This window comes from Talpa occidentalis, unplaced genomic scaffold (genome assembly GCF_014898055.3).
Source record: "Talpa occidentalis isolate TD23 unplaced genomic scaffold, MPIMG_talOcc4v2.1 talOcc4.2, whole genome shotgun sequence".
Classification (NCBI taxonomy): domain Eukaryota; kingdom Metazoa; phylum Chordata; class Mammalia; order Eulipotyphla; family Talpidae; genus Talpa; species Talpa occidentalis.
Genome location: NW_023602073.1, coordinates 108,515,080 through 108,543,017, shown reverse-complemented (window position 1 = coordinate 108,543,017; position 27,938 = coordinate 108,515,080). Strand labels below are relative to the sequence as shown.

General features: G+C 37.8%; 1 protein-coding gene across 2 annotated transcripts in view; it reads left to right on the top strand.

The window, feature by feature from the left end:
* The window catches only part of RTN4IP1 (reticulon 4 interacting protein 1), a 114,995-nt gene that overhangs the window by 77,509 nt on the left and 9,548 nt on the right, over positions 1-27,938 (top strand). For both annotated transcript variants that reach the window (XM_037520170.2, XM_037520169.2), the window contains 6 exons: positions 3,126-3,277; positions 4,312-4,380; positions 5,280-5,404; positions 14,289-14,337; positions 20,759-20,895; positions 24,119-24,302. In XM_037520170.2, coding sequence (XP_037376067.2) covers positions 3,126-3,277; positions 4,312-4,380; positions 5,280-5,404; positions 14,289-14,337; positions 20,759-20,895; positions 24,119-24,302 — 716 coding nt within the window. The remainder of the gene's footprint in view (positions 1-3,125; positions 3,278-4,311; positions 4,381-5,279; positions 5,405-14,288; positions 14,338-20,758; positions 20,896-24,118; positions 24,303-27,938) is intronic.

The window sequence follows — 27,938 nt, the reverse complement described above, 5'->3', positions numbered from 1 at the left end:
CTATTCCTGCGGTCCGTCACAGGTTTAGTTATGTTTTCACATCAGTTCAGAATTCGCATTTTTATAATAATTACTTGTCTTTCCTCTCCCACTCCTTAGTTTCCTTTACTGGCACAGTGGACAAAGCAGAATAGAAAGCCAGGATATAAACACAGTAATTTCTTCACTTCTGCTGTGCATTTTGCCCTCAACAATTAAAATACACTTTCCTGTTATGCTCTATCTTAAATGGGAGTAATGTTATCTTAAGTTCTGGGAGGGGAGAAGATTATTTACACAGCTTGGAAAGCACTATATTCCTTAAGTATATATTGTGAGTTATTATAGTACTGAAAATATTGGTCACTATTGGGAATTACTTTAACTTTGGAAAATGATATGGATGAATAACGAATGCTTATGGGAATTACTCTGTGTCTCAAAAAATATCTTTTGGTATGATTGGTCAATTAACCTCTGTGTTCTGGTCATATTAATGAGCAGAGAAGCATTATTTTACACCTTTGCATGTGGATATACCTAAATCTGTGCTGTCCAGTATCGTATCCACTAGCCACACAGGAATATTGAGCAGTTGAAACTGATTTGAATTGAGATGTGCAGTTAGTGTGAAATACACTTTTTTTTTGGCTCAAACCATGTAGGGATTTCAGTGAATAATTGTGTTTTAGTTGTGGAAAAGGAATGTGAGGCAGAAAAAGTGGAACATGTGACTTTTTTTTAGTGTTACAGATGAAGTTGTTTTTGTCCTTGATGGATGACAAATGTGTAATATTGGCTTAATGGCTATCAGCTTAAATTTTCCGGGGCTGTTTCAACTTTCAAACAATTGCTCCCATGTGTCTTGACTTTTTTTAATTAGAAAAACAACTCTGCAAGCCATTCACCTGTCAGCATCTCTCCCTATATCCTTTACCTTCCTTCCTACTGTATAGGTTAATTGTCATGGGCCCCTCTAAGTCAGCTTGCCATTTGAGATCTAGAGTCCATCCACTGTCACTTACTTGGGAGTATTGTTTCAGCAACTCTCTCCTGCTCCGTTCAGCTTTTGTTTTCTGATCATTCCCTTGGTTTATAAACATGCTATTATTTCTTCCCTATTAGTGAGGAAAACAGACACACTCTCCCTATTTCAGTTGTCCCCACCCCTGCTTTGCCCATCTCCAGCCACTGCTCCATTTTTCACTTCTTTATAGCAGAACTGCTTGATAGAGTTTAATGCTCTATCAAGCATTAAACTTGATGGTCTCCAGTTTCCTCACTGCCCATTCTCTTTTGGGCACCTGTAGGGTAAGTGAATGGATCAGGCTTTTTGCACCACTAGTCTCTGTGGCTGTAACTTGCCTTCAAAGTGTTAATGCAGAAGCGCTTGGGAGTGTGAGCACGGGGCACATGTGCCTGATTGTGGACCCTGGAATATGGGTGTGCGCATGCGTAAGTTTGCACACCTGAGCCTGGGGGTCAGGGATATAAAGGATGGCTACGGGACGGCTACAAGAGGAGGAGTGACGACAGAAGAGGGGAGACCATGAGAAAAGCCAGAAAGCAGAGGGGAAAAGTGTAAGGATTTTCTGGGGATTGGAAGGCTTGGTTGCTGCCAGCGTTGGAGATGGGGGGGCCCAGAAGGGGTACCCCAATTCCCAGTCCCTGGTCCCCCTGCCCGCCCTGTGCCTAGTTGCCCCACTACAACACCCCATGCCACAGCCATTGCATCAATCAAAGTCACCAAAGACTTCTGTGTTTTGAGAGGCAGTCTTTTTTTTTTTTTTTTTTTGGAAACCTATTGTCAACTTTTGATCTCATTTGAAAAACTGTCTTCACTGTAAGCAGCATTTACCTTCTTTAAATGACTCTTCACTTGCCTTTCAGGTTTGTTCTTTACTTGCTAAGCTTTCTCAGACTCCTTTTCTGGTTTCTCCTTATCCCTGTACATATAATGTACAGTCCCTGGGGGTGAGTGGAGAAAAGGAAGATTTATTGAGTGGTTTGATTTTTCTGGAGCATAAATTGTGGTATGTGACACTAAAAAGATAGGCAAGGTACTTATCTTGGGAAATATAGCAGAAAAGTTCTCAGAGAAATGTCAAACAGAAGAGGCAGTAACAGATACTTTTGTGTTTTAGAGAAGTCATTTTATATTGAATGTGTGTAATAATCTACTGTGAGTTATTTTAGTTAGATGGCCAATTTGAGCCAAAAACTTATAATAAGAATATTTTCAGCTCGCTTTGGTGATATTCATGCAAATATTCCTAAAAATAAAAAGCTGTGTATAATAAAACAGTTGATCTAACATTCAAAACAGATGTAGCCAAATGGTTCCTTAGCACACAAATCTGTGCATTTATTCTAAGATAATGTTCTAGAAACATTTTTTGGAATGTGGGGAATATTACCTCATTGACCAGTGTCAGTGACAAATACTATATCTGTACTTTACTTGTTTATTAACTTTAAACAGTAACATATGTCTTCTTTGCCTGACTTAGCACCAAATGACTTTATTGTTTAAAAAGTTCATAAATGAGGGCCCTCCCTGGTGGTGCAAGGGGTTAAGCATGGCACTTTGAAGCTGTCTGCAGCCACTGTAGCAGCAGTTTAATCCCCAGCCAGGGAGGTGACTCACATGGCGCAGCAGACCTCTCCTGTCTCACCCGCTGCTCCCATCAGCAGTGTATTTCAGTCAGTCTGCCTGTTCTGTTCTCCACTCTGTCTCTGGTGAATCCTCTCATCACCCATACCTCTAGCCTGTACCCCAGTTCTTGTATGCATAAATAAATCTTTTAAAAAAAGTTCATAAATGAGTAAATTAATAAACTATCTTCAAAAAACTGTAAAACTACATTAAAAAGTCAACATTTTGAGGACAGTTTCAAAATTGAAATTTCTAAATCATTAAACAATGATAGCTTTAGTTTAATAAGTGATTATAATTTTCCAAGCAATTTCTTTGAAAAGAACAACAACACTCCTTGTTTTTATGCTTTCTTGGTTATGCTAAAAAATTGTAAGATTGATTATTTTATAGTTTACATCTTGAGACTCTAGATTTGTACCTATAGCCCTGTAGTAGTTTTTAAATTATTCCATTCTTTTGGAATAAACAGATAAATTGTATTTTATAGGTGGTTATGGAGCTACAGCTTTAAATATGAAACGGGATCCTTTACATATTAAAACCAAAGGAGAAGAGTTTCCCCTGACTCTGGGCCGGGATGTGTCTGGTGTTGTGATGGAATGTGGACTTGATGTGAAGTACTTCAAGCCCGGAGATGAGGTAAGTTGTGAATGCTGCTGTTCTTTTTCTAAATGTGCAAATTGCATTCTGCTTCTTTTGAAAATATATTCTACATATTTTTCTTCCTTTTTTTAAAAGATTTATTTATGCAAACAAGAGCTGGGGTGCAGGCCAGAGGTATGGGGAGGGTGAGAAGATTCACCAGAGACAGAGCAGGGAGCAGAACAGGCAGATTGAAATACACTGTTGAGGAGAGCAATGGGCGAGACAGGAGAGGTCTGCTGTGCCATGTGGATTAGCTCCCTGGCTGGGCTTGAGCTCTTGCTGCAGTGATTGTGGATTGCTTCATAGTGCTGAGACTTAACCCCTTGCGTCACCAGGGAGGCCTTCGTTTTTTCTTCTTTCAAACAAATATATAGACTTTGGCTAGAAACCTCATTCCCATAGTTTTATTTCATAAACTATTCCAAAATAACTTGCTCATACTTGAGTTCTGTAAATCTTATGCTTAAGAATTGCAAGACTTTGAAATATGTGGATTTGGGGCTTGCTTTCTTTGTTGGATGAGTCTTTGACATTTACTACCTTATGGGTTAGGTAGTTTTAAAATAGCTAAGGTTTGGTATAATCACCTGTCCCTTGTCACTTTGAACTTCCATACCAAGAAGTTAAATTGATCTTATAATAACAGCAAATACTGTTTTGGTTTCTTTTCATAAAATAACTCATTTCATCCCTATGAAATAAGTGTAGTCAGGAGGCCATACTATAAAGAGGTTGCACAGCTAATAAGTGGTAGAACCAAGATTCAAATCCTAGAGACTGTTCTTACAGGTACTGTAAGGTAGTGGGCACATCTATTGGACTTACTGACCTCTGCTTTCAAGGTGGTTTGACTGAACAAAGCTAATAGCTAAGTAATACTTAGATATCATGTGAAAATAATTCTTGTAGTTGGTGTATGACTGACTGATGCTTCTTTTCACAGAATGGGGTTTGTATTTAGGACCACCCTCATGTTTAGCTTGGGTTAAAATTCCTGTTTCTAATAAAGGTATGTATGTGTGTTCCAGGTCTGGGCTGCAGTTCCTCCCTGGAAACAAGGCACTCTCTCAGAGTTTGTTGTCGTCAGTGGGAATGAGGTAACGTACCGACTCTGCTAAAATGCCAAATGCCGTTAGAAAGTATAAACAAAGACTCACAAATACCTCTGAAATAATCGGTTGTTTTTCAAAGTGACTTCATGTTTTTTGAAAGGGCTAAGGTAGAGAATAGGAGTTCTTGAAAGATTAAAAAAGTGTTTGATGTCATTTAATAACACTGCCTGCCAAAGCAGTTGTCTTTGTCTTGTGAGGCAGAGATTTGGAGTAAGATCTGGAAACCCTGTTGTGTTTCTTGATTTTACCCGGTATAAATAGTTGAAACCAAATACATCAAGTGAAGCATACTGATTAATCATAAACAGAAGCCTGGAAGTATCAAGCTGATTCAGATAACTTTAAAAACAGGAGCCTAATCAAATACAGTAAGAAGTCTGACAATTTGAGTTGAGTAAAAGGGGTTAACATCCAGCAAAGTGGCTACAGAAGGGAGGGCAGGAAGAGAAAATGTGGGTATTACTGAGATTAGAGAAAGTCTGGAAAGATCACCTTCCTGTAAATGGAAGTAAAGGAAGCAGCTGATCTCAAAAACAAATTAAAATGTTGTTTATGAGGGCTTAAGGTTTATTTGGATTGATTTCTAGGTATAGTCAGTACTAATGAAATTATTATTTTTTTTTTTTATTTAATGAAGAATGAAACCGCTGCATTTGATAACATAGCCTTGAAAACACTACTGAACCTCCGTGAGGCAGGTTGCATCATTTGGAGAATATTCCTTAGTGGTAATCTTGGAGTAGGGTATACAAAAAACTCTGACCCTGACAAATGTTATAGACTTTTCTTTGAAAACTGTTGGGTTCCTGTGAAAGCATATGTACTTAATTATTGTCCACAGGTTTGCAAGTCATTGCTTATTTTTGACTTTTTTTCAAATCTAGGTCTCTTTCAAGCCCAAATCGCTCACTCATGCTCAGGCTGCCTCTTTGCCATATGTGGCTCTCACAGCTTGGTCTGCCATAAACAAGGTTGGCGGCCTGAATGACAAGAATTGCACAGGAAAACGGTAAGTTTCAGAGGTGGCTTCTAAATTTCCCTTCTCTCTTTCTGTAAGGTCTTTGTAGTAAATTTGTCAGAGACAATAAAACAGCAGAATTGGCCTAACATTTTAAACAACTCCATTTGTGTCATTTTGCTCTTTCTTAACCTCATTCTATTGATTCTTAATTAAATAGGATTTTATAAAAATTGAAATGTGTAGGTAAACTTTAGGAGTTTGAACCTTCTAAAATAATGCAAAATTTTGTATGTGAATTTCTGGGAAGAAGATCCATAGCTTTTATGAAATTCCTAAAAAGGTTAAAATCACCCCATAGTTTCTAGAGAATGATGTCCAGGTATAGGTGGTTTATCCCCTACCGCTATTAGGAGTTGTTCTCATACTTGCTAGATTTCTATAAAATGATTGCAAAACCTTGTTGAGTATTCTTGAGTTCTCTTAAGCACAATGTTTGGTAGCTTCAATTTTGGTGTTTAAGGACCTTGAAAATATGCTTGATGAGTTAGCAACGACATAGAGAGTAGAAATGTCTTCTGCTTTCTAACTGGGTGGCTCACTCAGTTTTTTCCTCTGTGAGTTTTATTTTAAGGTTAAAAATGATACATATTTCACTGTTGTGGCATATAGGAAACGATAATTGGTGGCCACTGTTATTGGCAATAAGATTATATTCTTTGTAATTTAGAAACACATCATAGAGAAAACTGATGATTTTACTTGGTGAATACTCCAGATACTAAGACTCACTTTTGACTGGTGGTAGAGATAGCTATAGGTCAAATTTTGATAAAATAACCTTTTTTGATTACTAAGGATTATACAGGTAAAATAAAGTCTGTAATGTTGTACTGTTGTGAAACCTTGCACTTTATATTTAATGCGTAGGTTGTAAAACATTGAATTGAATGAAAGCTTAACTGTATTTCTGAAAGCAGTGTGAAGGCTATTCATTTAATGAGTTGTCATCTTTTGTCATGGAATTCAGGTAAATACTCTAAACGGCAAGCTTTGGGGGCCTTTCTTAATGTTACTACTTTAGTCACACACTTGGTTTAAATTAAAGAATTTTGACCACAGGATTTTTTCTAATGGGTTGCCTGCAGTGACATTTATATTATGTTGTTTTCCCTGTTGTACACTATGATTGGAGAGCTTCCATTCCTTTCCCCAGCTCCATGCATACATTTTTTAGTTCTCCAGGCATACATTTTTTTAGTATCTTTAGTAGAAAACAATTTAGGAAATGATCTCGCTGTCTCTTCTCACATACATAGGTGTGTGCCCCAGTTTATTGTTTGCTTCATGGATAAATCTTTGATATTATGTTATCTTCTGTTTAAGCAATGAGGACTTGGAACTGGGGAAGTAGATGACCACATGCTCTTTATGGTCTCTTTGCAGTTTCCTCCTAGGTATTACGTATAGGACAGAGTAGCTTGTAAGGAGAGCTTTGGGAATTGGAAAGTTTTATACTTTAAAGGTGATTATGTAGTACATTGAGTTGAGGTTGTTCATTAATTTAGATACATGTTAACCAGGTTGGAGTGAAATCTATTGTAAAGAACCTCACTGGCTCACATCATGGACTTCTACCATATTCCCATGTACATTGTGACCTCTGGGATGCCTTTGTTCTTAGTGACAGAGCTTGTGCTAGAAAATTTCAGCTTACTGAATTACTACACATGGGTGGTAATAATGGCTTACCTCTCCTATTACTTATTTGTAAGAATCACAGGAGAAATGGTGCACCGTAAATAAATACTGTAAAATACTTGAACAAATTATTATAATGGGATTTTATTATTAATAAACTCAGAGGTTCCAATGTGCAGAGTGACCTCGTTTGACTATTCGTTGTGATAACTGGAGCATATCTTGGCATCTCTAAGCAATACTTACTCTTTTCTGTTAGCTGTTGGCATTAAGGTATGCTTTTTAGCCTATATAAAGGAGGTCAGTGTTTGTTATCAAGGGTCTGGTTTTCTAATGAATTCTAATGAATTAAAAAAAAAAAATACCCAAACTAACAATGACAGAAACACCTAAGAGCTCCCTGGAATATTTTACAGGATTTCCTTATTGCATTTTTTTGAAATTAAGACAAGGTTTTCTTAGGGTTTGATGGTATTTACCTTTTCCTTTTTTTTTAAATTTTATTTCTGCAACAAGTGAGTATCATTGAACTCGGGATAATTTAACACTGATGTCATATACATAATGGGTCATTTTTGCCTGCACTTTGGTAGCACTAGAAAGTGTTAAATTATTTTGTGATTATCAGCCTATCCATATTTTCTTCATCTTTATGCAGAGGTACTCATACATAACTCAGGGTTCTAAAGATGAATAGAACTTTTAAAAAAGTGGTTATACCAAGTATGTTTTGAAGGTGATTGAATCTAATGGTTATAATTATCGGTGGTGTCATGGTACACCTCAAATATTTCATGCTATCCCTGAAATTCATGTCTTTCTGGCAAGGTTGGACTTCACTCTGATGGAGAATTAGAAAGTGTTAGAAATTGAGCCATTCCCCCTCCACAAAATAAATTTCACTTTTAAATCATGTATATTTAAAACTCAGTGCAGTGAATTTATGATTTTTTTTTCACTATTTCTTTTTGAGATTATTCTTTATGACAGTAAAATTTTCTCATAGTGTAAATCAGGTGTCTAATTAATTCTGTTTATGAAATTAGGCGCAAACTTAAAAATATTGAACTTAACAACCTCTTTCCCCATATGCGTATAAGTGTAGTGAACAACTTCCTTCTTTCCACGCCTTCTATTGCCTCTACTTCTCCCCACTACCCACCTGTTTTCTTCCCATTCTCCACTACCCCTGTGGACTTTGGGTTTTTTTTTGTATTTCACTTTTTTTTTTTTTTTTAAAGATTTATTTATTTATTTGTTTATGCAAGCACTGGGTACAGTCAAAGCACAGGAGGGTGAGAGAATTCACCAGAGCCAGAGTGGGCAGCAGAGCAGGCAGAAGGACCGAAGTACACTGCTGAGGGGAGCAGCGGGCGGCAGGAGAGGTCTGCGCGCCATGTGGGACCCTCCTCCGGTGGCCGGGGAGCAGCCGGGGATCGAACTGGTGCCGCAGAGGCTGTGGGCAGCCTCGCAACCCAGCACTCAACCCCTGCGCCACCAGGGAGGCCCTGTATTTCACTTTGATTAGAAGGACAAGGGGAATTAAAAAGAGGCCCCTATACTTTACTTATTGAAGAAATTGTGGGGTGGGGAAGGAGAGAGGGAGGGTGAGACTGCCTGGCCTGTGTAATGCAAATAGATCTTGTCACTACTCTGGACCTATTTTCCTGGATCTCCTAGAGTGCTCAGTTAAAGAACTAGTAGAAAACACTTTGTTTTATGGATTAGTGTTCTAAGTGACTAGGGGAACTAACTTGTGAGGTTTAGAACTCATTTACTCTTAAGTGCACTGTGTCCTAGTTTCCAGCCTGATGCTTCAACTGCAACTGCTCTCACTAGGGTCACAGCTGACTAGGTTGCCAACTTGATGAGAACTTTTTTGTTCTTGTTATAAGTTGACCTTTCTGAAGTATCTGGCCCAGTTGACCACTTCCTTAACAATTCACATTGTGCATGGTTTCAGGGACAAGACATTCTTCTTGGTTTTTTTTTTGCCCCTTTGACCAGTTTTTATCATTTTTGAAAGTGCCCCCTTTACTATAACAAGCAGGCTACTTCATTGAGGTTTGGATATATTGGGTAACCATTATAAAAAGCTTGGTAGAAAGTTTCCCCACTGTATAGCCTATAAGCTGCTGGCTGCTGGGGGTAAGCAACAGCAGTGTTTTTCTTTTGTGTTGAAAGTGCTCTTAAGAGTACAATAGTTCAACCACAGGTCTGTAAACCACAGAGGAACAACTGACTTATTGCTAGCTGGAAATTTTATTTTGCCTGATGGCCTTTTCTGAAACTTTGTTTAAAGAAAAGTGTGGTTGAACCAGATGACTGGATCAAGAAGATGTGGTACATATACACCATGGAATATTACTCAGCATTCAAAAAAGATAAACACAGGCAATTTGCAGCAACATGGATGGCGCTGGAAGGGATCATGCTCAGCAAAATAAGCCAGAAAGAAAAATACCGGATGGTCTCACTCATAGCAGGAATCTAGAAAACTTAAATAAGGGACCAGGAAAAAGAATAACTATAAGAAAGAAAATATCCAAATCAACAAACAGCTATGAACCAGAGACACTCTATGGGGGGTAGGGAGCGGGGAAAGGAGGGCTTGGGGTCAAAATAAGGGGGTTGTAATTGTATGGGGAATATAAAAATAAAATTTAAATAAAAAATAATAAACAGAATTAGGGAAAAAAAGCAAACAAACAAACAAACAACATGGAGTTTGCAAGATAGGTATGCAGCACTTCACTGGACTTGCTCCTAGCCTATTTTGCACCTAGAGTCGCCATCAAGTGGAAGCATCAGGAACTGAAACTACTCTTGCTGACCCACTCCCTCTTCTGCCAAGCACTACTGTGAAACACAGTTTTGCTTTTCTTTATTTGAAGGAATAAAGGTGTTTAATGGGAAGAGTTATAGGAAAGCTGTGAACTGAAAATGATGAAGTCAGAGACGTGTTTGGTAATTGGAACTTAAGCAACCAGTATATTTGTTATCTTCTTAATCCAGCCTTCTCAGGGAGAGCATTAAAATTAATTTCAAGCTTTTCTTCACTGGAAAAGACTTTAATACAGTCTTTCAAATAGCCAGGTAGTTCCCTAACTTGAGGTAGGCGTATCTGTTGCCTTGATTGTAGACTATAATGATGACTTGTTGATTTTTAAAGTCAAAGGACATTGATGAGGCATCCACTGCATCCAGGGTAGTGTGCCCAGTATGGAATTGAGGTCTCTCTGTCCGTGTGGCCTTGCAGTAGTTTGGGAAGTAAGTATATGAGTGAAAGTTAATAATGTGGCTAATGCTAAATGCTTGGTATGGATGTGAGGTTTAGGGCTATCATGAGAATGTTGTGGAGGAAAACTGGAAGGGAAGGGAAGCCTGGGCAGGCAATGAAGGCATCTGGGAGTTACATGGGCCAGTGTACATGGGACTTGGGAGTAATGGTAGTGGTCCAGAGTAGCTGAGGTGGAGAGTTTTGTTCAGGAAATAGTGAGAAGAGGTCAGAATTGAGATAGATTAAATCATAAAGAACACAAAGTTTGGTGGCCTCCCTGGTGGCACAGCGGGTTAAGTCTCAGCACCATGAGACTATTGGCAGCCACTACAGCTCGAGTTCGATCCTTGGCTAGGGAGCTAACCCACATGGTGCAGCAGACCTCTCCTGTCTTGCCCACTGCCCCCTCAGCAGTGTATTTCAGTCAGTCTGCCTGTTCTGTTCCCCACTCTGTCTCTGGTGAATCCTCTCACCTCTCCACACTTCTGGCCTACACCCCAGCTCCTGTATGCCTAAGCAAATCTTTAATTTAAAAAAAGGACATAAAGTTTGACTTGTTATGTTTTGATAAGAATGGGCTGAAATAAGAGGGTATAATATTTCATAATTGTATGAATTTTCAGATGTGTCTGTGAGGCAATTTTAATGCTTTTTTTTCCTATTTAGGAGGTACTAAAGCTATTAAATATGTCTATTGAAGGATTTTGGATAGATTGATCTTAAAAGTTTCTAATGTTCATAATTTATATTTCTGTGAAATTAAAAGTAACTTTACCTAGAAGGGATGTAATTTACAAGGAGACTTGTTTTAATTATATTTAATGGTATAAAATTAAAAGGGAATAGCTGGTTCAGAAATTTCAGTGTTAACTTTTAAGATCTAAAGGTTGAAAAGGTCTTCTGTGATCTGGGTACGAGAGAAAAAGTAAACAGAACTAGGCTATATATGTGATAAGGGATTAATATCAATAGCATTAAAAAAGCTTACCCAAACAGTTCAATTAAGAAATGGGCAGAGGATCCGAATGGACATTTTTCCAAAGAATGCATGTAATTGGTCATCAGTGTTAACAAGGACGTGGTAAAAGGGAGCCCTTATGCTCTGTTAGTAGCAATGTAAATTGATGCAGCCATTGTGGAAAACAGTGTAGAGATTCCTCAAAAAAATTAAAAATAGATCTACCTTATTGAACAATTCTTTTGAATGTTTATTCATAGAAAATGAAAACACTATCTCCGAAAGATAGCTGTAACCCCATGTTCATTGTGGGATTATTAACAGTTGCCAAGACATGGAAACAACCTAAGTTTTCATCAGAGCATGAATGTATAAAGAAAACGTTTTGGTCAATGACAGACCATGCAGGTCCCAAAAGGTTATATCATATATACCTATACTATGTGATAAGGCAATACCCTGCCACATAGTGTGTCTGTAGTAGGCTGTATCATTTGGTTTGTGTAGTTACACTGATATTTGCATAATGATGAAATCATCTAACAATGCCTAACTTCTCAGGACATATCCCTGTCTTGAAAGATGCGTGACTGTATGCAATGGAATATTACTATTCAGCTATAGAAAAAGAGGAAATATTGACATTTAGGGCAAAATGAGTGGACCTTGAGGATGTTATGCTAAGTGAAATAATAGAAAAATAAGACAAATACCCAATGATCTTACTTATATGTGAAATCTAAAAGAAAACAACCAAACTCAGAAAACAGACTGGTGGTTGCCAGAGGTGAGGGGTAGGCTGTGAAATAAAGGGTCAAAAGGTACAAACTTTCAGTTATAAAGTAAATTATGAGGATGTAATGTACAACATTATTATTAGCACTCTTATGGTGACTATAGTTAATATTGTATATTTGAAAGTTGCTAAGGGAGTAGTCCTTAAAAATTCTCAACATAAGAAAAAATCGTAATGATGTGAGGTGATGCATGTTAACTAAACTTACTATGGTGATCATTTTGCAATATATACATAAAATGAATCATTATGTTGTACACCTGAAACTAATGTAATATGTCAATTATATCTCAAAAAAAAAAAGGAAGAAACAAATTAGGGTTAAGATTGTAGATATAATGGCCATGCCAAGATGTGGTGTACTTGGTGTAGGTAGCAAAGTCCTTGGCTGTTTTCGCAACCATGTCAAAGAGGGACCCACAAGCAACAGTTGGACACAACTTGTGGAGACAAATAAATAGAAGCATAACTACTCCCTTCACTTAGTCTGTGGAAAAATAATTTTCTCTGTATTCATAAAGAGAATTCTCAACATCTCTTTAGCTATTGTAATACCAGCTATCAGTCATGATTTGTAATGTTCCTCAGCCTAGATTGGTAGCATAACACAAAGTGCAGTTTAGTACAAATTTCTTGGAATCTGAAACTCTGTAGCCCACACTCTGGTGCTAGCGTAGCTCAAGAATATTTAAATATGTACCACATCTTCTTGATCCAGTCATCTATTTTTGGGCATTTGGGTTGTTTCCAAAGCTTAGCTATTGTAAATAGTACTGCTATAAACATAGGGGTGCAGGTGCTCTTTGGAATTGATGTTTCTGTGTCCTTTGGAGTGGAATTGCTGGATCATATGGAAGCTCTATGTTTAGTAGGTCCAGAAATCTCCACACAGCTCTCCATAGTGGTTGGACCAGTTTGCACTCCCACCAACAGTGCAGGAGAGTTCCTTTTTCTCCACACCCTCGCCAACATTTGTTGTTGCTAGTTTTTTTAATATGTGCCATTCTCACTGGTGTAAGATGGTATCTCATGGTAGTTTTGATTTGCATTTCCCTGATCACAAGTGATGTTGAACATTTTCATATACACCATGGAATATTACTCAGCATTCAAAAAAGATAAACACATGCAATTTGCAGCAACATGGATGGCACTGGAAGGGATCATGCTCAGCGAAATAAGCCAGAAAGAAAAAGAAAAATACCGGATGGTCTCACTCATAGCAGGAATCTGGAAAACTTAAATAAGGGACCAGGAAAATGAATAACTATAAGAAAGTGAAAATCAAAATCAACAAAAAACTATGAACCAGAGACACTCTATGGGTGTGGGGGGCGGGGAGGGGAGGAATTGGGGTCAAAATAAGGGGGTTGCAATTGTATGGGGAATATAAAAATAAAATTTATTTTTAAAAAAAAGAATATTTAAATAGACTGTAAAGCAGCGATTCTTGACTAGTGATTCTTTTTTGGCTCACACGCTTCCTTGGGAAATTGATGATAGGTCTGGATTCCTTTCCTCTCAATGCATGTGTGCACAGTCATACCACAATGTGCATGTTATTTCAGTCATTTCATAATTTCAGAGGTTATACACCCCCACTTCCACAATTCATAAACTCTAGGTGAACACCCTTGAGGTAGAGTGGGTGGAGGACTATAGTAAGAAAACGTGGTAAAAACCTGGGATTCAAGGAAGTTTGTGCTGATGGGACAGATTCATCTGCTTTAGTAGGAATTGAAATTGAGGATGAGATTGGTCATTTATGAAAGTTGATGAGCTTGGCAGGACGTGTCTGAACAAAAGACATTTATTCCACTGTGGCGTAAATGTCAGGAATGTGATTTTTCTAATAGAGCAACTGAATCTACTGTAACACACTAAAAGGATTGTAAACAGAGAAAGGTATGATAATTTTAGCCTAAAAGTTGTAAGATAGATATTAGCAAGTACCATCTCAGCTACTTTTTAAAACACAAATTTGTATATTTTTGATACTTTGTATTAGAGTTTATAGGATGTCTGCTTATAGCTTCTAGGTGAACCTGAAATAAATATCCTTGTGTAATGTTGGGAAACTGAAAGACTGTTGGCTTTGGGAATGCAATGTCTTTGAGCTAGTTCCATCTTGAAAACCTGTTTATTTATCCAGTTATTTTGCTTAAGATTTTCATTAATTGTAGCTTCTTTTGCATTGCAGTGTTTTAATCTTGGGTGCTTCAGGTGGCGTTGGTACTTTTGCTATACAGGTAAACTCATTTATTTTGTGAATAGGAATATTATTATTTTCATGAACTTATAAATTCACATGTTATAACTTATTTTTCACTAATAGCTGAGAGAAAGGTAGGTTCAGTAAATTCATTGTATTGTCTGCTTGCTCTTCAAGAAGAAAAATTTCTAGTGTAGGAGGAAATACTAATCTTGTCAGAGGTTTAATCTATGAGTTAGTTTGTGAATGTCCTGTACAACAAACATAGGAAAGCATTTAAGTAGGAAGACCATGGGCAGTGCACTTGGATGGAAGTTTGTAATTTGTTATAAATTGATAAACTGATTCTAAAATGTATATAGAAATGCAATAATTAAACTACTGTGAAGATTTCAATACCACCTCATAGTAATCTGTAGCTTCAATGCAACCTTACTAAATTTGCAACTGTCTTTTTTGCATCCGTGGACAAGCTGATCCTAAAATTCATATGAAATAGTAAGGGATCCCAAATTACTAAACAGTCTTGAAAATGAACAAAGTTGGGCTCATAAGTCTGTTTTAAAACTTCCTAGAAAATAACAATAATTAAAACAATGTGGTGCAGCCATAAGGATACAGTTTGTAGATTAATGAAATTTAGCATTAGAAATAAATCCATACATCTTAGGACAGTAAATGGAGAAGAGAAGTGCTGGGATACTATTTTCAATGAGTGGTTCTGAGATAACTGCATAGTTCCACATGCAAATGAATGAGGTTGAACCCCCTACCTCACCTCATATACAAAAACTAAAACAGGACCAAAGACCTAAATGGAAGCGCTAAGACCTTTAGACTGTAGAAGAAAACGTAAGAATAAATCCTTATGTAGAATTTGCAACAGATTAGTAAATCTGATACCAAAAACACAAGCAACAGAAGAAAAAAATAAATTAGACTTAATCAAAATTAAAAACATGTTTACATCAAAGTACATTATCAAGAAAGTAGAAAGGCAATTTAGAATGGGAGCAAATGTTTGCAAATCATTTACCAGATAAGGGTGTAGTATTCGGAATCTATAAAGAACTCTTACAACATAACAGAACGACAAACAACCCAATTTAAAAAATAGCAAAGGATTTGAACAGACATTTCTTCCAAGAAGGTATACAAATGGTCACTAAGCCCGGGAAAGATGCTCAGCCTGTTGGTTTTCATGGTTAGCGTGGACATCATTTTCATTTACCTGATCTTGGAGGAAAAGCTTTACGTCATTAGGGAAATGCAAACCAAAATCTCAATGAGATACCACTTCCCATCTATGAGGAAGGTTATAATTTTCTTAAAAAAAGAAAAATAACAAGTATTGTCAAGGATATAGAGAAATTGAAACTGGTGCATTGCTAGTGGGAATGTAAAATGGTGCTGCCATTATGGGAAACAGTGGCAGTTCCTTAAAATGTTAAACATAGAATTGCCGTATGACTTAGCGATTCCATTCTTCTATACCTGGGAGACATGAAAACATGTTCCAACAAAAGCTTGTACACAGTTGTTCATAACAGCATCAATCTTCACAATAACCAAAAAAATGAAAGTATTCTAATGTCTTATCAATTAATGAGTGGATTAACAAATGTGCTCTATACACACAATGGAATATTTTGAACCATAAAAGAGAATGAAGTATTTTTTATTTTTTATAACAAGGTTATGTATTGGTCAGTTGTTACAAAGGTGTTTTTTTTTAATATTTTATATAATTCTTACATCTTTTTTCATCTTTGCACAATGTATGCATTTTCATTTTGGTTATATTCCCCATACACTTGCACCCCCCCTACTTATTTTGACTCTAGTCCTTCCTTTCCTCGACCCTCCCTCCCCCCCACCTTCCCACCCCTCATAGTGTGTCTCTGGTTTATAGTTGCTTGTTGATTTTGATGTTTACTTTGTATTGATTAGTCTTTTTCCTGGTCTCTTATTTAGGTTTTATAAATTCTTGCTATGAGTGAGACCATCCAGTATTTTTCTTTTTCTTTCTGACTTATTTCGCTGAGCGTGATCCCTTCTAGCTCCATCCATGTTGCTGCAAACTGCATGTGTTTATCTTTTTTGATTGCTGAGGAATATTCCATTGTGTATATGTACCACATCTTCTTGATCCAGTCATCTATTTTTGGGCATTTGGGTTGTTTCCAAAGCTTAGCTATTGTAAACAGTGCTGCTATAAACATAGGGGTGCAGGTGTTCTTTGGAATTACTGTTTCTGTGTCCTTTGGGTAAATACCTAGGAGTGGAATTGCTGGATCATATGGAAGCTCTATGTTTAGTAGGTCCAGAAATCTCCACACAGCTCTCCATAGTGGTTGGACCAGTTTGCACTCCCATCAGCAGTGCAGGAGAGTTCCTTTTTCTCTACACCCTTGCCAACATTTGTTGTTGCTAGTTTTTTTAATATGTGCCATTCTCACTGGTGTAAGATGGTATCTCATGGTAGTTTTGATTTGCATTTCCCTGATTACAAGTGATGTTGAACATTTTTTCATATGCCTTTGGCCATTTGCATTTCTTCTTAGGGAAAGTTTCTTTTTAGCTCTTCTGCCCATTTTTTTGACAGACAGATTACCCAAAGCAGTGATAGTGTAGACAAAGATAAACAGCTGGGACTACATCAAATTAAAGAGCTTCTGCACAGCAAAAGAGACAATATCCAAAACAAAGAGAAACCCCACCGACTGGGAGAACATTTTTGCACACAACACTAATGATAAAGGACTGATCACAAAAATCTACAAAGAGCTGATGAGACTCAACAAAAACAAAGAAAATAATCCAGTCAAAAAATGTTACAAAGATTTTAACTAGTCTCTCAGGAAACTAATCCTGTGAATTTATCCTCCTAAAACATACACCGTTCCTCAAATGTATGTCACTGCACTGTGCCCACCATTAAAGCATCCATAGTCCTTTACTGTAGACCATTAGGTTCCTTATTTTGTAGATCGTTTGTTTTGTTTCTCAACATTCCACATAAGTGAAATTATCTGGTATTTGTCTTTCTCCTTCTGGCTTACTGCATTTAATATATTCCTTTCTACTTCCATCCATGATGTCATGAATGGCAAGTGTTCCATTGTATATATGTATCACATGTTCTTAATCTCCTCATCTGCCTTTGGACATTTAGGTTGTTTCCATAACTTGGCTATTGTAAATAGTGCTACAATGAACATAGCAGTGCATATATCTCTCCCAATTAGTGCTTTTGCAATTTGGGTGTCTAGGATTGGAATTACTGGGTGGTGTGGTAATTATATTTTTAATATTTTCCATAGGAGCTAGCCTGTCTACAATCCTACCAACAGTGTACAGTGTTCCTTTTTCTCCATATCCTTACCAACACTCGTTTCTTATTTTTTTGATATGGGTCATTCTCATAGGAGTAAGATGATACACCATTGTGATTTATGTTTACATTTCCCTGATAATAAGCGATGTTGATTTTTTTCTTGTACCTTTTGGCCATCTGTCTGTCTTCTTTGGGAAGTATGTTTAGCTCTTCTGACCATTTTTTGATTAGGTTCTTTGTTTTCTTTTTGTTGGGTTGTATGAGTTCTCTGTATCTTGGATGTTACCCCCTTGTCAAATATATGATATATAGATATTTTCTCCCATTCTGTAGGATGCCTTGTCATTTTTATCATAGTTTATATTTACAAAACCTCTTAAATTTGATGTAGTCTATTTTGCTTTTGTTTTCTATGCTTTTGGAGTTGAGTTCCCAAAGACATTACTGAAACCAATGTAGAGAGTGTTTTGCCTTTATTTTCTATATATATATATATATATATTATATGGTTTCCAGTCTTTTATTCAAGTCTTCAGTCCATTTTGGGTTAATTTTTGTTGTAAGGTGTGAAAGAGTAGAGTAGTCTAGTTTATTTTTCTACATGTGGCTGTCCACTTTTCCCCGCACCATTTTTTGAAGAGACTTTTAATTCCTCCATTGTGCTCTTGGATCCTTATTGTAGATAAACTACATAAATACGGTTTCTTTTTGGGCTCTCAATTCTATTTCACTGGTCTGGGTTTCTGTTTTTATTCCAATACCATATTATTTTGATTACTGTAGACTTGTGGTATAGTTTGAAATTTGGGAATGTGATACTCTTCTTTTTTGTCAAGATTGCTTTGGCTATTTGGGATCTTTTGTGGTTCCATGTAAATTTCAGTAATGATTCTTCTGTATCTTTGAAGAATTTGATTGGAACTTTGATAGAAATTGCATTAAATATATTGCTTTGGGTAAGATGCCCATTCTAATAATGTTAATTCTTCCCACCTGTGAGCATGGAATATCTGTTTCCTTGTGTTACAGTTTTTATTGAATCAGTCTTTGACTTCCTTTGTTAGGTTTATTCCTAGGTATTTAATATTGTTTGATACTATAAATGGGATTGTTTTCTTGATTTCCTTCTCTTCTGTTTTGCTACGTGCATATAAGAATGCAGCAGATTTTTGTATTTTGATTTTGTGGCTCACCTCTTTACCATACTGATTTATTGTATCTAATATTTTTAATGGAGTCTAGGGCTTTCTATATATAGTATTTCATCTTCAAATGGTGAATACTTTCACAATTTGGATTCATTTTATATCTTTCTTTTGCCTAATTGCTCTAGCTAGGACTTCCAATAGTACATTGAACAGAAATGGTTAGAGTAGACAACATTGTCATTTACCTGATCTTGGAGGAAAAGCTTTACGCTTCTCATTATTGAGTATTATATTAGCTGTGGGTTTGTCATACATGACCTTTATTATTATTATGACCTCTATATTGTACTGTGTTTCTATCATAAATGGATACTGAGTCTTGTCAAATGACTTCTCTGCATCTATGAATATGAACATGTAATTTTTGTGTTGTCCTTTAGCTTATATGGTGAATTATTTTGGTTGATGTGGGTATGTTGAAACATCCTTGCGCCCCTGAAATAACTCCCACTTGGTCATGATGTCTGATCCTTTTAATGTATTATTGAATTCAGTTTGCTAAAATTTTGTTGAGAGTCTTTGCACCTGTGTTGGATCTTTATTTTTGTCTCCAGGTATTTTAATTTCTTCTTTCGATTTCCTCCTTAAATCCTGTAGTTTGTAGTGTATTGTTCAGTCTCCACATATTGAGGTTTTTTCCTGTTTTCTTTTGGTGGTTCATTTCTAGCTTGATAATCATTGTGATCAGAGAATGATACTTGATGTGAATTTATTGACCTTGTTTTGAGACCTAACATATGATCCCAGTGTTTTGTGACCTAACATGTCCTGAAAACTGTTCCATGTGCACTTGAGAAGAATATATACTCAACTTTATGGGATTGGAGTCCTCTATAAATGTCTAGTGGGCCCATCTGGTCTAATTGCTCACTTATGGTTGGTGTTTTCCTTGTTGATTTTCTATCTGGTTGATCTGCCGTTGATGTAAGTGCCATTGATATAAGTGCTTTTGGTACTCCTTTGGTTGGTGCATATATATTGTGAATATTAAGTCTTCCTGATGTTGTGACCTCTTAATCATGATATAACATCCATACCTGCTCTTGATACCCTTTTAACTTGAAGTTTATTTTATTTGACATAAGTATGGCTGTCCTTGCCAATTTTGGGGTTCCACTTACTGTTTTGTTTTGTTTTTTTAAAGATTATTTATTTATACAAGCACTGGGTACAGTCAGAAGCGCAGGAGGGTGAGAGAATTCACCAGAGCCAGAGCAGGGAACAGAATAGACAGACAGATGAGGTACACTGCTGAGGGGAGCAGCGGGCGGCAGGAGAGATCTGCGCGCCATGTGGGACCCTCGCCCAGGGGCCGGGGATCGAACTGGCGCTGCAGAGGCTGTGGGCAGCTTCGCAACCCAACGCTCAACCGCTGAGCCACCGGGGAGGCCCTTAAGAGCACATTTTCATGTATTAACCTACTAAACTGACATCTGGTTGCTTTGACAGAGCTACCTGACTTAAAACTAATACTAGAGATGCAAATAAAGAGCTGTTGCATTTTTATGTTCAGGACACTTTTAAAATAGTCATTTCCTGGTACATGAATTTTTTACCAATTTACTTTTGTCATCATAAAGCACTAAACTTATGCTTTCTCGTCTTTTCTGATTTTGGTGAGGCACTGAGACCTTCCCAAAGAAGACTGGTTAAAACTTCATGACAAGGCAACTGTCATGAAGGGAAAATGTCATGAAGGGAAAATGAGATCTATTTCTTGGATTTTCTTAGTGAACTTGAGTTGAATCACTTTTACTAGTCTCCGAGAGATGGCTTCCTATAGTTCTTGTTAAGACAAAGCACTTAAGATTTCTCTAGAGATTAGGTTAATATATGTACACATGGTGCCAACTAATTTTTTTTTAAATGTAGTCCATTTTCCTGCTTCCCCCCCCCCTTTTTTTTATTGGCAGGTACTGAAGGCATGGAATGCTCATGTGACTGCAGTTTGCTCTCAGGATGCCAGTGAACTTGTAAGGAAGCTTGGGGCAGATGATGTAATTGACTACAGATCTGGAAATATGGAAGAGCAGTTGAAATCTTTAAAACTGTATGTATTAGAATAACGTTCACATCAGGAAAGTGGGGACAAGAACACTTGATAATATAGGCCTGAGAGGATTTGGTGGCCTGACAATAATATTGAAATGTTTCCATAGATACTTGTCTAAGATTTCAAGTCATTAGAATTTATAGGTATTATAACTCCAGATGTTAATACAGCACAGAAACATAATGTGCTAACTGAGAAGGTATTTTGCCTACACAATTTTTGCTAATTTTTAAGTTACTTTTATTGCTGGTTTGTAAGAGGTCTGAAGGCATAGTTGGAAGTGTGTACCCTTCTGAAGTACCTATAACAAGGAAGAACATAGGGCAGTGCGTGAAAATACGTGACTAGCACATGTTTTCAGTGTTTTAGCTTGATAAGGCCTTCAGAGAAACAAAGGCCATGTATTCTGTTAATGGGAGCACTGTGGATATTCTCAGTGCATTTGAGCCAGGCAGTGATTTGGCCTAGAGTACCAAACCGAAGCAGATTCAGGAGTTCCACCGGCTCTGTTGATTAATCTTCACTGTGTCTTGGGCAGAAATAGGAAGGTGGCTTATTCATCTGGTTTTCATTCAGCTGAGATAAAACTGAAGCTGAGAGCACAACTAGGAAATACTTGGAAAGCTGTTTTACTGTTTTTTTCAAAGGTTTTTCTCCTTAATCAGTTTTCCCCTTTTTGGGCATTTCTTGATTTTTCATTTTTTTGCACACCTGCTTTTTAAAAAAAGGAAAAAGGGAAACAAAAGGATCCCCCATCTAACACTACCCAGTCTTTCTCAGCCAGCACCATCCTCTCCCACAAGGAGATGGCAGTAAGATTAGGAGCAGCCAGCTGCTTCAGCTCTTTAGGGAGCCTTCCTCTTGCCAGGCAGGGTTTGAAACATGGCACACATATACAGTGGTGAATGAGACAAATCCCCCTTTCATGGGGCTTACATTCTGGTCAGGGAGTTTCAGTGGTAACTGCTTTCAAGAACATTGATACAGGCAAAGGGGAAAACAGGTGATGAGGGAGAAAGCTGTTTTACTTGGTTTGAGCAGTGCCTTCATTGAACAAACAATGGGATTTTTTTTTTTTTGATCTTGCTCCCTGCTATAGCCCTCTCTACCTGGAGCAGTGTAGTAACATGTACTAAGTGCTCGATAAATATTTGTTTAATGAATTATTGAGGAAAACTGGGAGAAGAGAAATTGTGCCAAGTGGAGATAACAAATCTGAAGCCGTCTTGGCAGGAACATACTTGACGTGGTTGAGGAATAACATTGTCCCTTTCAGAGATCTTGTCAGCTACCTTCCTGCCCATATGTCAGGAAGTTAGCCTCTGTGGGCCTGAGATCTACCTTCTAGATAAATGGTAGTTTTGTTTAATCTTATATGCTTTTAGTAGTAACAGCATGAAACTGAGGCCATGGCCAACCCATTTCCCTCTGTCTACCTGAAGTTTATAAATGGCTGGAATTTGTCACTAGAGAACAGAACACCTGACAGATGGAAGATCGGGAGCACACTCAGCCTCACATCTCGACCCTATGTGACAGTGTGCTCCTCTGCATCTCTGAAGAGTGGCTCCTTTTTTCACTTGCTTGCTTTTTTCCAGAAGGGGGACCTTACTAACTGACCAATGAAGGCCATTACCTTTTTTTTTTTTTCCCCCAACAGCTTTAGTGCAATTTGATGTTCATATTTTCTCCTTAGAGTTTGGCCTTTGAATACACATAGAATAAATTTGTTCCTCTTTCCAAGTAGCAGGTTTTTAGATTTGAGTCTTAGACTTTTACAACAAGAAAGGGCTTGAAACCCTTCAGTCCAAACTTAATCATGGTGTAGTTAAGAAAATAAGGGACAGAAGATTTCTGAGTTTTTTGCACATTCAGGGTCATGCTACTTAATCATCAGTGGGAGGGTTGATTCTCCAACCTGGTCTTCAGACATTTTTTTTTTTTTTTGGTATGCAGTGACTGTTCTGTAATACCAGATTGCCCTTAAGTTTCATTTAAATTAAACATCATGTTTGTTCAAAATTTGAGAATGAAGTGGAAAATTAAAAATAGTAACAAGTGAAAACTTAAACTCATGAAGAAAATTTTCTGTTCTTTTCTAATGAGAATAATAATCTCAAGGTCATTCTGCAGTATATAACCTTCAGTTTTTTTATTTACCCTTGTTTAGTTTAGTCCCATAAAAGATTCAATATCCACAAAGTTGGCCATAACATTTCTGGAAGCTTTGATGTCTGACTTTATCCAGATGATCTAGAAAGGAATTCATCTGCTAGTTTGCTTAATTTATAAATATTCATTCTTTATATAGATCTTTGTTTTCAAAAGTATTTTAAAACCTCCTTAGCTTTTATTCACTTTAAGTAGGATATAATTATAGCAGTTTTAGATTAAATTTAAGGATTTGAATATGTCGATTCCTGTGGATTCCTTTGTGACTGGATTTTTGTAGCATATTAGAGCAGAATTGAAGACTGAGAGCAGGTTGTTGATTTCTTTATGTATTGTCCTGATATTGTGTGTGAAACCAAAAAAATAAATAAATAAAAACTTCCGGAAGGTGAAGAGGATGCTTCTGTAAGCACTTCTGTCTTTGAAGGGAATAAAAGCATGAAAACCTTTTATACTTTTCTTTCAAGTATTCATGTAAATTAGAGAATACTTTGACTTATATTGAATGGAGAACTTTGTGGTTTTCTTTAAAGCTTGAGTCAAGATTTCTTGATCCCAGCAAGCTTACTTTCTCAACTACTAACATTTTCAACTGGATAATTTTTTTATTGTGAGAGGCTGTTCTCTGCACAGTGGGGTGTTTTCTGTCATCCTTGGTTGCTGGATGCCAATAGCCCCTTTTCAATACCTTCTCCAAATACAACAACTAAGACCATCTCTAGACATTGTCAAATGTCCTCTAGAGACTAAAGTCACCCTTAGTTGAGGACCACTTAAGTCATTTTTAAAGCATTAGAAAATTATGTCATCGTATGACCGAAAATATTAGTCTCATTTGACTTATCTTAGAGAAAAACCAGAAATTCAGTCCAGTGAAGACTGTATTTTTCTTTTTCAAAGCTACCACCTCTCTGCTGGACAGCTCTGCACAGCATGGTTTGTGAGCTGTCACTGAAATAAAGCCTAAGGTAGTGGGCACAGGTGTGAAGGGGGTTTGGAGCCTGGTCAAGACTGACAAGGATGTTTTTATTTGATTCTTCCTTCCTAGGTTTGACTTTATCCTTGATAATGTTGGTGGATCCACTGAAACGTGGGCTCTAAAGTTTCTCAAGAAATGGTCAGGAGCCACATATGTGACTTTGGTGACTCCTTTCCTACTGAACATGGATCGATTGGGCGTAGCAGATGGCATGTTGCAGACAGGAGTCACTGTGGGTTCTAAGACATTAAAGGTAGGGGGAATGGTCTTGGTTGGTGAGAGCAAGCTGATAACTCATACTTCTGGATCTTTGTTTCCATTTAGTTTTTCTCTTGGAGGCTGCGCAGTGAAGTGGCTGTGAGCATGAAATATGGAGTCACACATTAACTAGGTTCAAATTCTGGCCTCTGCTTAATATTTGTATGATCCCTGGCAAGTTACCTAATGTCTCTAAGCCCCATGTCTTCACCTGTCAAGTGAAGCTAATAGCATATCTATTTTACTGCCTGTTGTAAGGATTAAGGGAGATAACCCATGTGAACAACTTGGCATGATGCCTAGTACAAAAAAGCTTTTATTAAATGTTAGCCTTTATTATTACCACTTGATATACTTCTGCTTCTTTCTTGCCTGTTCCTGATGGCCCCTCTGTTTCATCAGTCTTAAACTAATAGTCTTTTGTATAGGAAGGTGGAAACTATTAAGAGTGCACACAGTTTTCTATTCTCTGGTAGTAACAATGACATAGGTCAGTGATTCCCAGACTGGGACTTTCAGATACTTAGGGTCCATGGACTTTTTTTTAAATGTTAAAAAAAGAAATTGTAATTTACTTCATTGAGGCTACAAAGGATAATTAGAATCATCATTCTTCTTCTGGAATTGTACTAACTTATGGTGACATTGTATCTCCAATGTGAATCAGAAACTTTAGCTATTGATGGCTTTTTGGGAGTTTTCTGAGACTTGATTAGTAAGCCTGACTCTGTTAGGGAAGCCACCATGAGCAGAACTGTAAGGAGCAGATATCACCCAGTTGAACACACCCAGTGCGTGGTAACCTTGAGGGCTACTGCAAATCAGCATTAGTTACAGGATTGATATTAAAGCTTGAAAGTCTGTTCTCCAGTTAACATGATGGCCTGTTGCCATCACAGTGGTGACAAAAGCTAATAAAATGTCATGGTATGCACAGTTGGTAGCCATAGGTCATTGTTTTAAAATCTAAATGTTGAAATAGAATGAGTGGTAGGAAAAAAGTATAAATAAAATTCTGTCTTTTACTTCAACACAAAATACCGCAAACTCAGGAAAAGGGTATTCGAAGACTTCTAAATGGTAAAAGGTTGTGAGTCATTATGTTGAGCGAGCCAACATGTTAGTGAGATTAAAGAACTGAGGTACAGGCCAGATGCATAGGAGGGTGAGAGGATTCACCAGAGACAGAGCGGGGAACAGAACAGACTGACAAAATACACTGCTGAGGGGAGCAGCGGGCAAGACAGGAGAGGTCTGCTTCGCCATGTGGGACCCTCGCAGGCCGGCCAGGATCGAACCCACGCCGCAGAGACTGCAGACAGCTTCATGGTGCAATGCTCAACTGCCTGTGCCACCAAGGAGGGCCATTGATAATTATTTTTAACTTCTTTATTCTAGAAATTAATTTGGTATCTTTTCGTTGGTGAAATTGAGGAATTTGGTATCTTGAATTCTATGTACTAAGTACATAGAGGTAGTAAAATTAGTAAAAAGAATAGCGGCGACCATTACTCAATCTTAGAAAATGTGTATGTGTAATAGATGAACAAATCAGACACTTTACTCCAGGCTTCTTTATCTTCCTTTGATTCAGCGGCAGCCAGAAACAGTGTCTGCAGGGTGCTTTATGGTGGAGAAAGAGATCTTAGCTGTCCTTCATCTCTTCTTTCCCTGTTCATGAAACCCAGGCTTTCCAAGTGCTTTAAAATAAAAGTTTAGGGCCTCCCCGGTGGCGCAGCGGTTGAGTGCTGGGTTGCGAAGCTGCCCGCAGCCTCTGCAGTGCAGGTTCGATCCCCGGCCGCCAGGCGAGGGTCCTACATGGCGCGCAGACCTCTCCTGCCGCGCGCTGCTCCCCTCAGCAGTGTACTTCGGTCCTTCTGCCTGTTCTGCTCCCCGCTCCACCTCTAGTGAATTCTCTCACCCTCCTGCGCTTCTGACTATACCCAGTGCTTGTATAAGTAAATAAATAAAAATCTTTTAAAAAAATATAAAATAAAATAAAAGTTTAAGTTTTCTGTAAGATTCCAGTTTGTACTCCAGTGAGACCTCTCACAAGTTAACCTTCAGACTTGTCCTCAGAGTAAAATAGGCATTCCTCTATTTTTTCTTTCCTCTACTTGAAAGATGATAGTGGTAATCTCATGTGAAAACCTTTTAAGTGGTTTCTAATGTCTTTCTGAGAATGTGCATAGTTAAAGCCTCATTGTAATGCTCCCAGCTCTCCTGCCTGCTTCTGTTTACTTCCTATAATGGTCTGGAAAAAATACACAGACCCCTTCAAACAGAATTTTAAAATTCTGCTGTTACAGACCCAAAGTTTCACTTTACAGGGCAACATGCTATAAAGAATTATAGATGTGGCCCTTGTCACCATTGCTGTTCCTTCTTTAATACTGTAAACAATTACCAAAATGTTTTCTTTGTAGTCTGTGAGACCAGACCTCAGAAGGAGAAGGACACAAGCAGGTCTTCTGTGATTGTAATTACTGGGCCCCACTGTAAGCCTGGAACAATCTCAGTGCTTCAGATCTCTAGCTACAGAAGCCTTTAAACTGTTTTACTTTCTTTTTAAGATAATGGCCTAGATCAGTGCTTCCTGACCTTTCATGCTATGACACACATAGAAAATGATAGTATTTGAGTAACTTGCTGAGGTTGCTCTGGGCCAGGAGGAAACTATCTGGTGACTTCTGCCAGCTCAAGCTCTGCCCTGCTACCCTGAGGGCTCAGGGAAATCTATATCTTGTCACACCTATTCTAGGATAAACATGGCTCTGTTCTGTATGTGGTTCTAAGATCATTATTAAAGCTTGCTCCTTTAACTCTTACAATTGTTCTAGTTTAGACAATTAACTATAGGATCACTCAGCCAACCAGTAAGCCCTTCCTGGCACACCTATTGCAGAGCTCTTCCTATTTAACAGCTTGGTTCTGTCTTTCTACAGTCTTACACTCTAATTTGGTATTGCCCCGTTTCTTCAATAAGCTTACTTTCAGCACTGAATAGTTAGTGAATATTTTCTATCTATCAGGCATTTTCTATGCATTCTCATTTAATCCCTCCAACAACCCTGTGGCCCATTCTACAGGCCATAGAAGGGAGTTGAAAGGGGTAGTGGCTGAGCTAGAACAGCAGGGGAGTTCCATGCACTTACCAGCTTCATGCTACAGGTGTAGCTTATGTCATGCTGAGGAACCATGAGACAGAGGTGAACTCAGTGGGAAAGAAGTCTGAGCTCACCTAGCAGTTGTGAGCAGGTGTGGGAAGAGAAGCAGCATGGTAGTAACTAACCCACCACCACCTGCAGATAGATGCCCTTTTATGAAATTTAGTTGAACAAGCTACTGAGGTATCATGGGGAGCCTCAGTTCACCTGTTATTTTGATAGTGGTCTACCCTAAATTGAAGTGGGTATGGCAGTAGAGTGATCAGTAACCCTTTTGGTGTAAGATTTTTAGTCCCAAAGTAGATTAGATCACATGGGACTTGTAACTATGGGGGACGACCCAGTAAAGACTGGGTTTGTTTTGTCTTTGTTTTGTCTTTAACGCTGTTTTATTTCTCTCAAAGCCAGGGGAAAAAATGTGATTGGATTTCTTGTTTAAGATTACCTTTTGATGCCTTATTGCT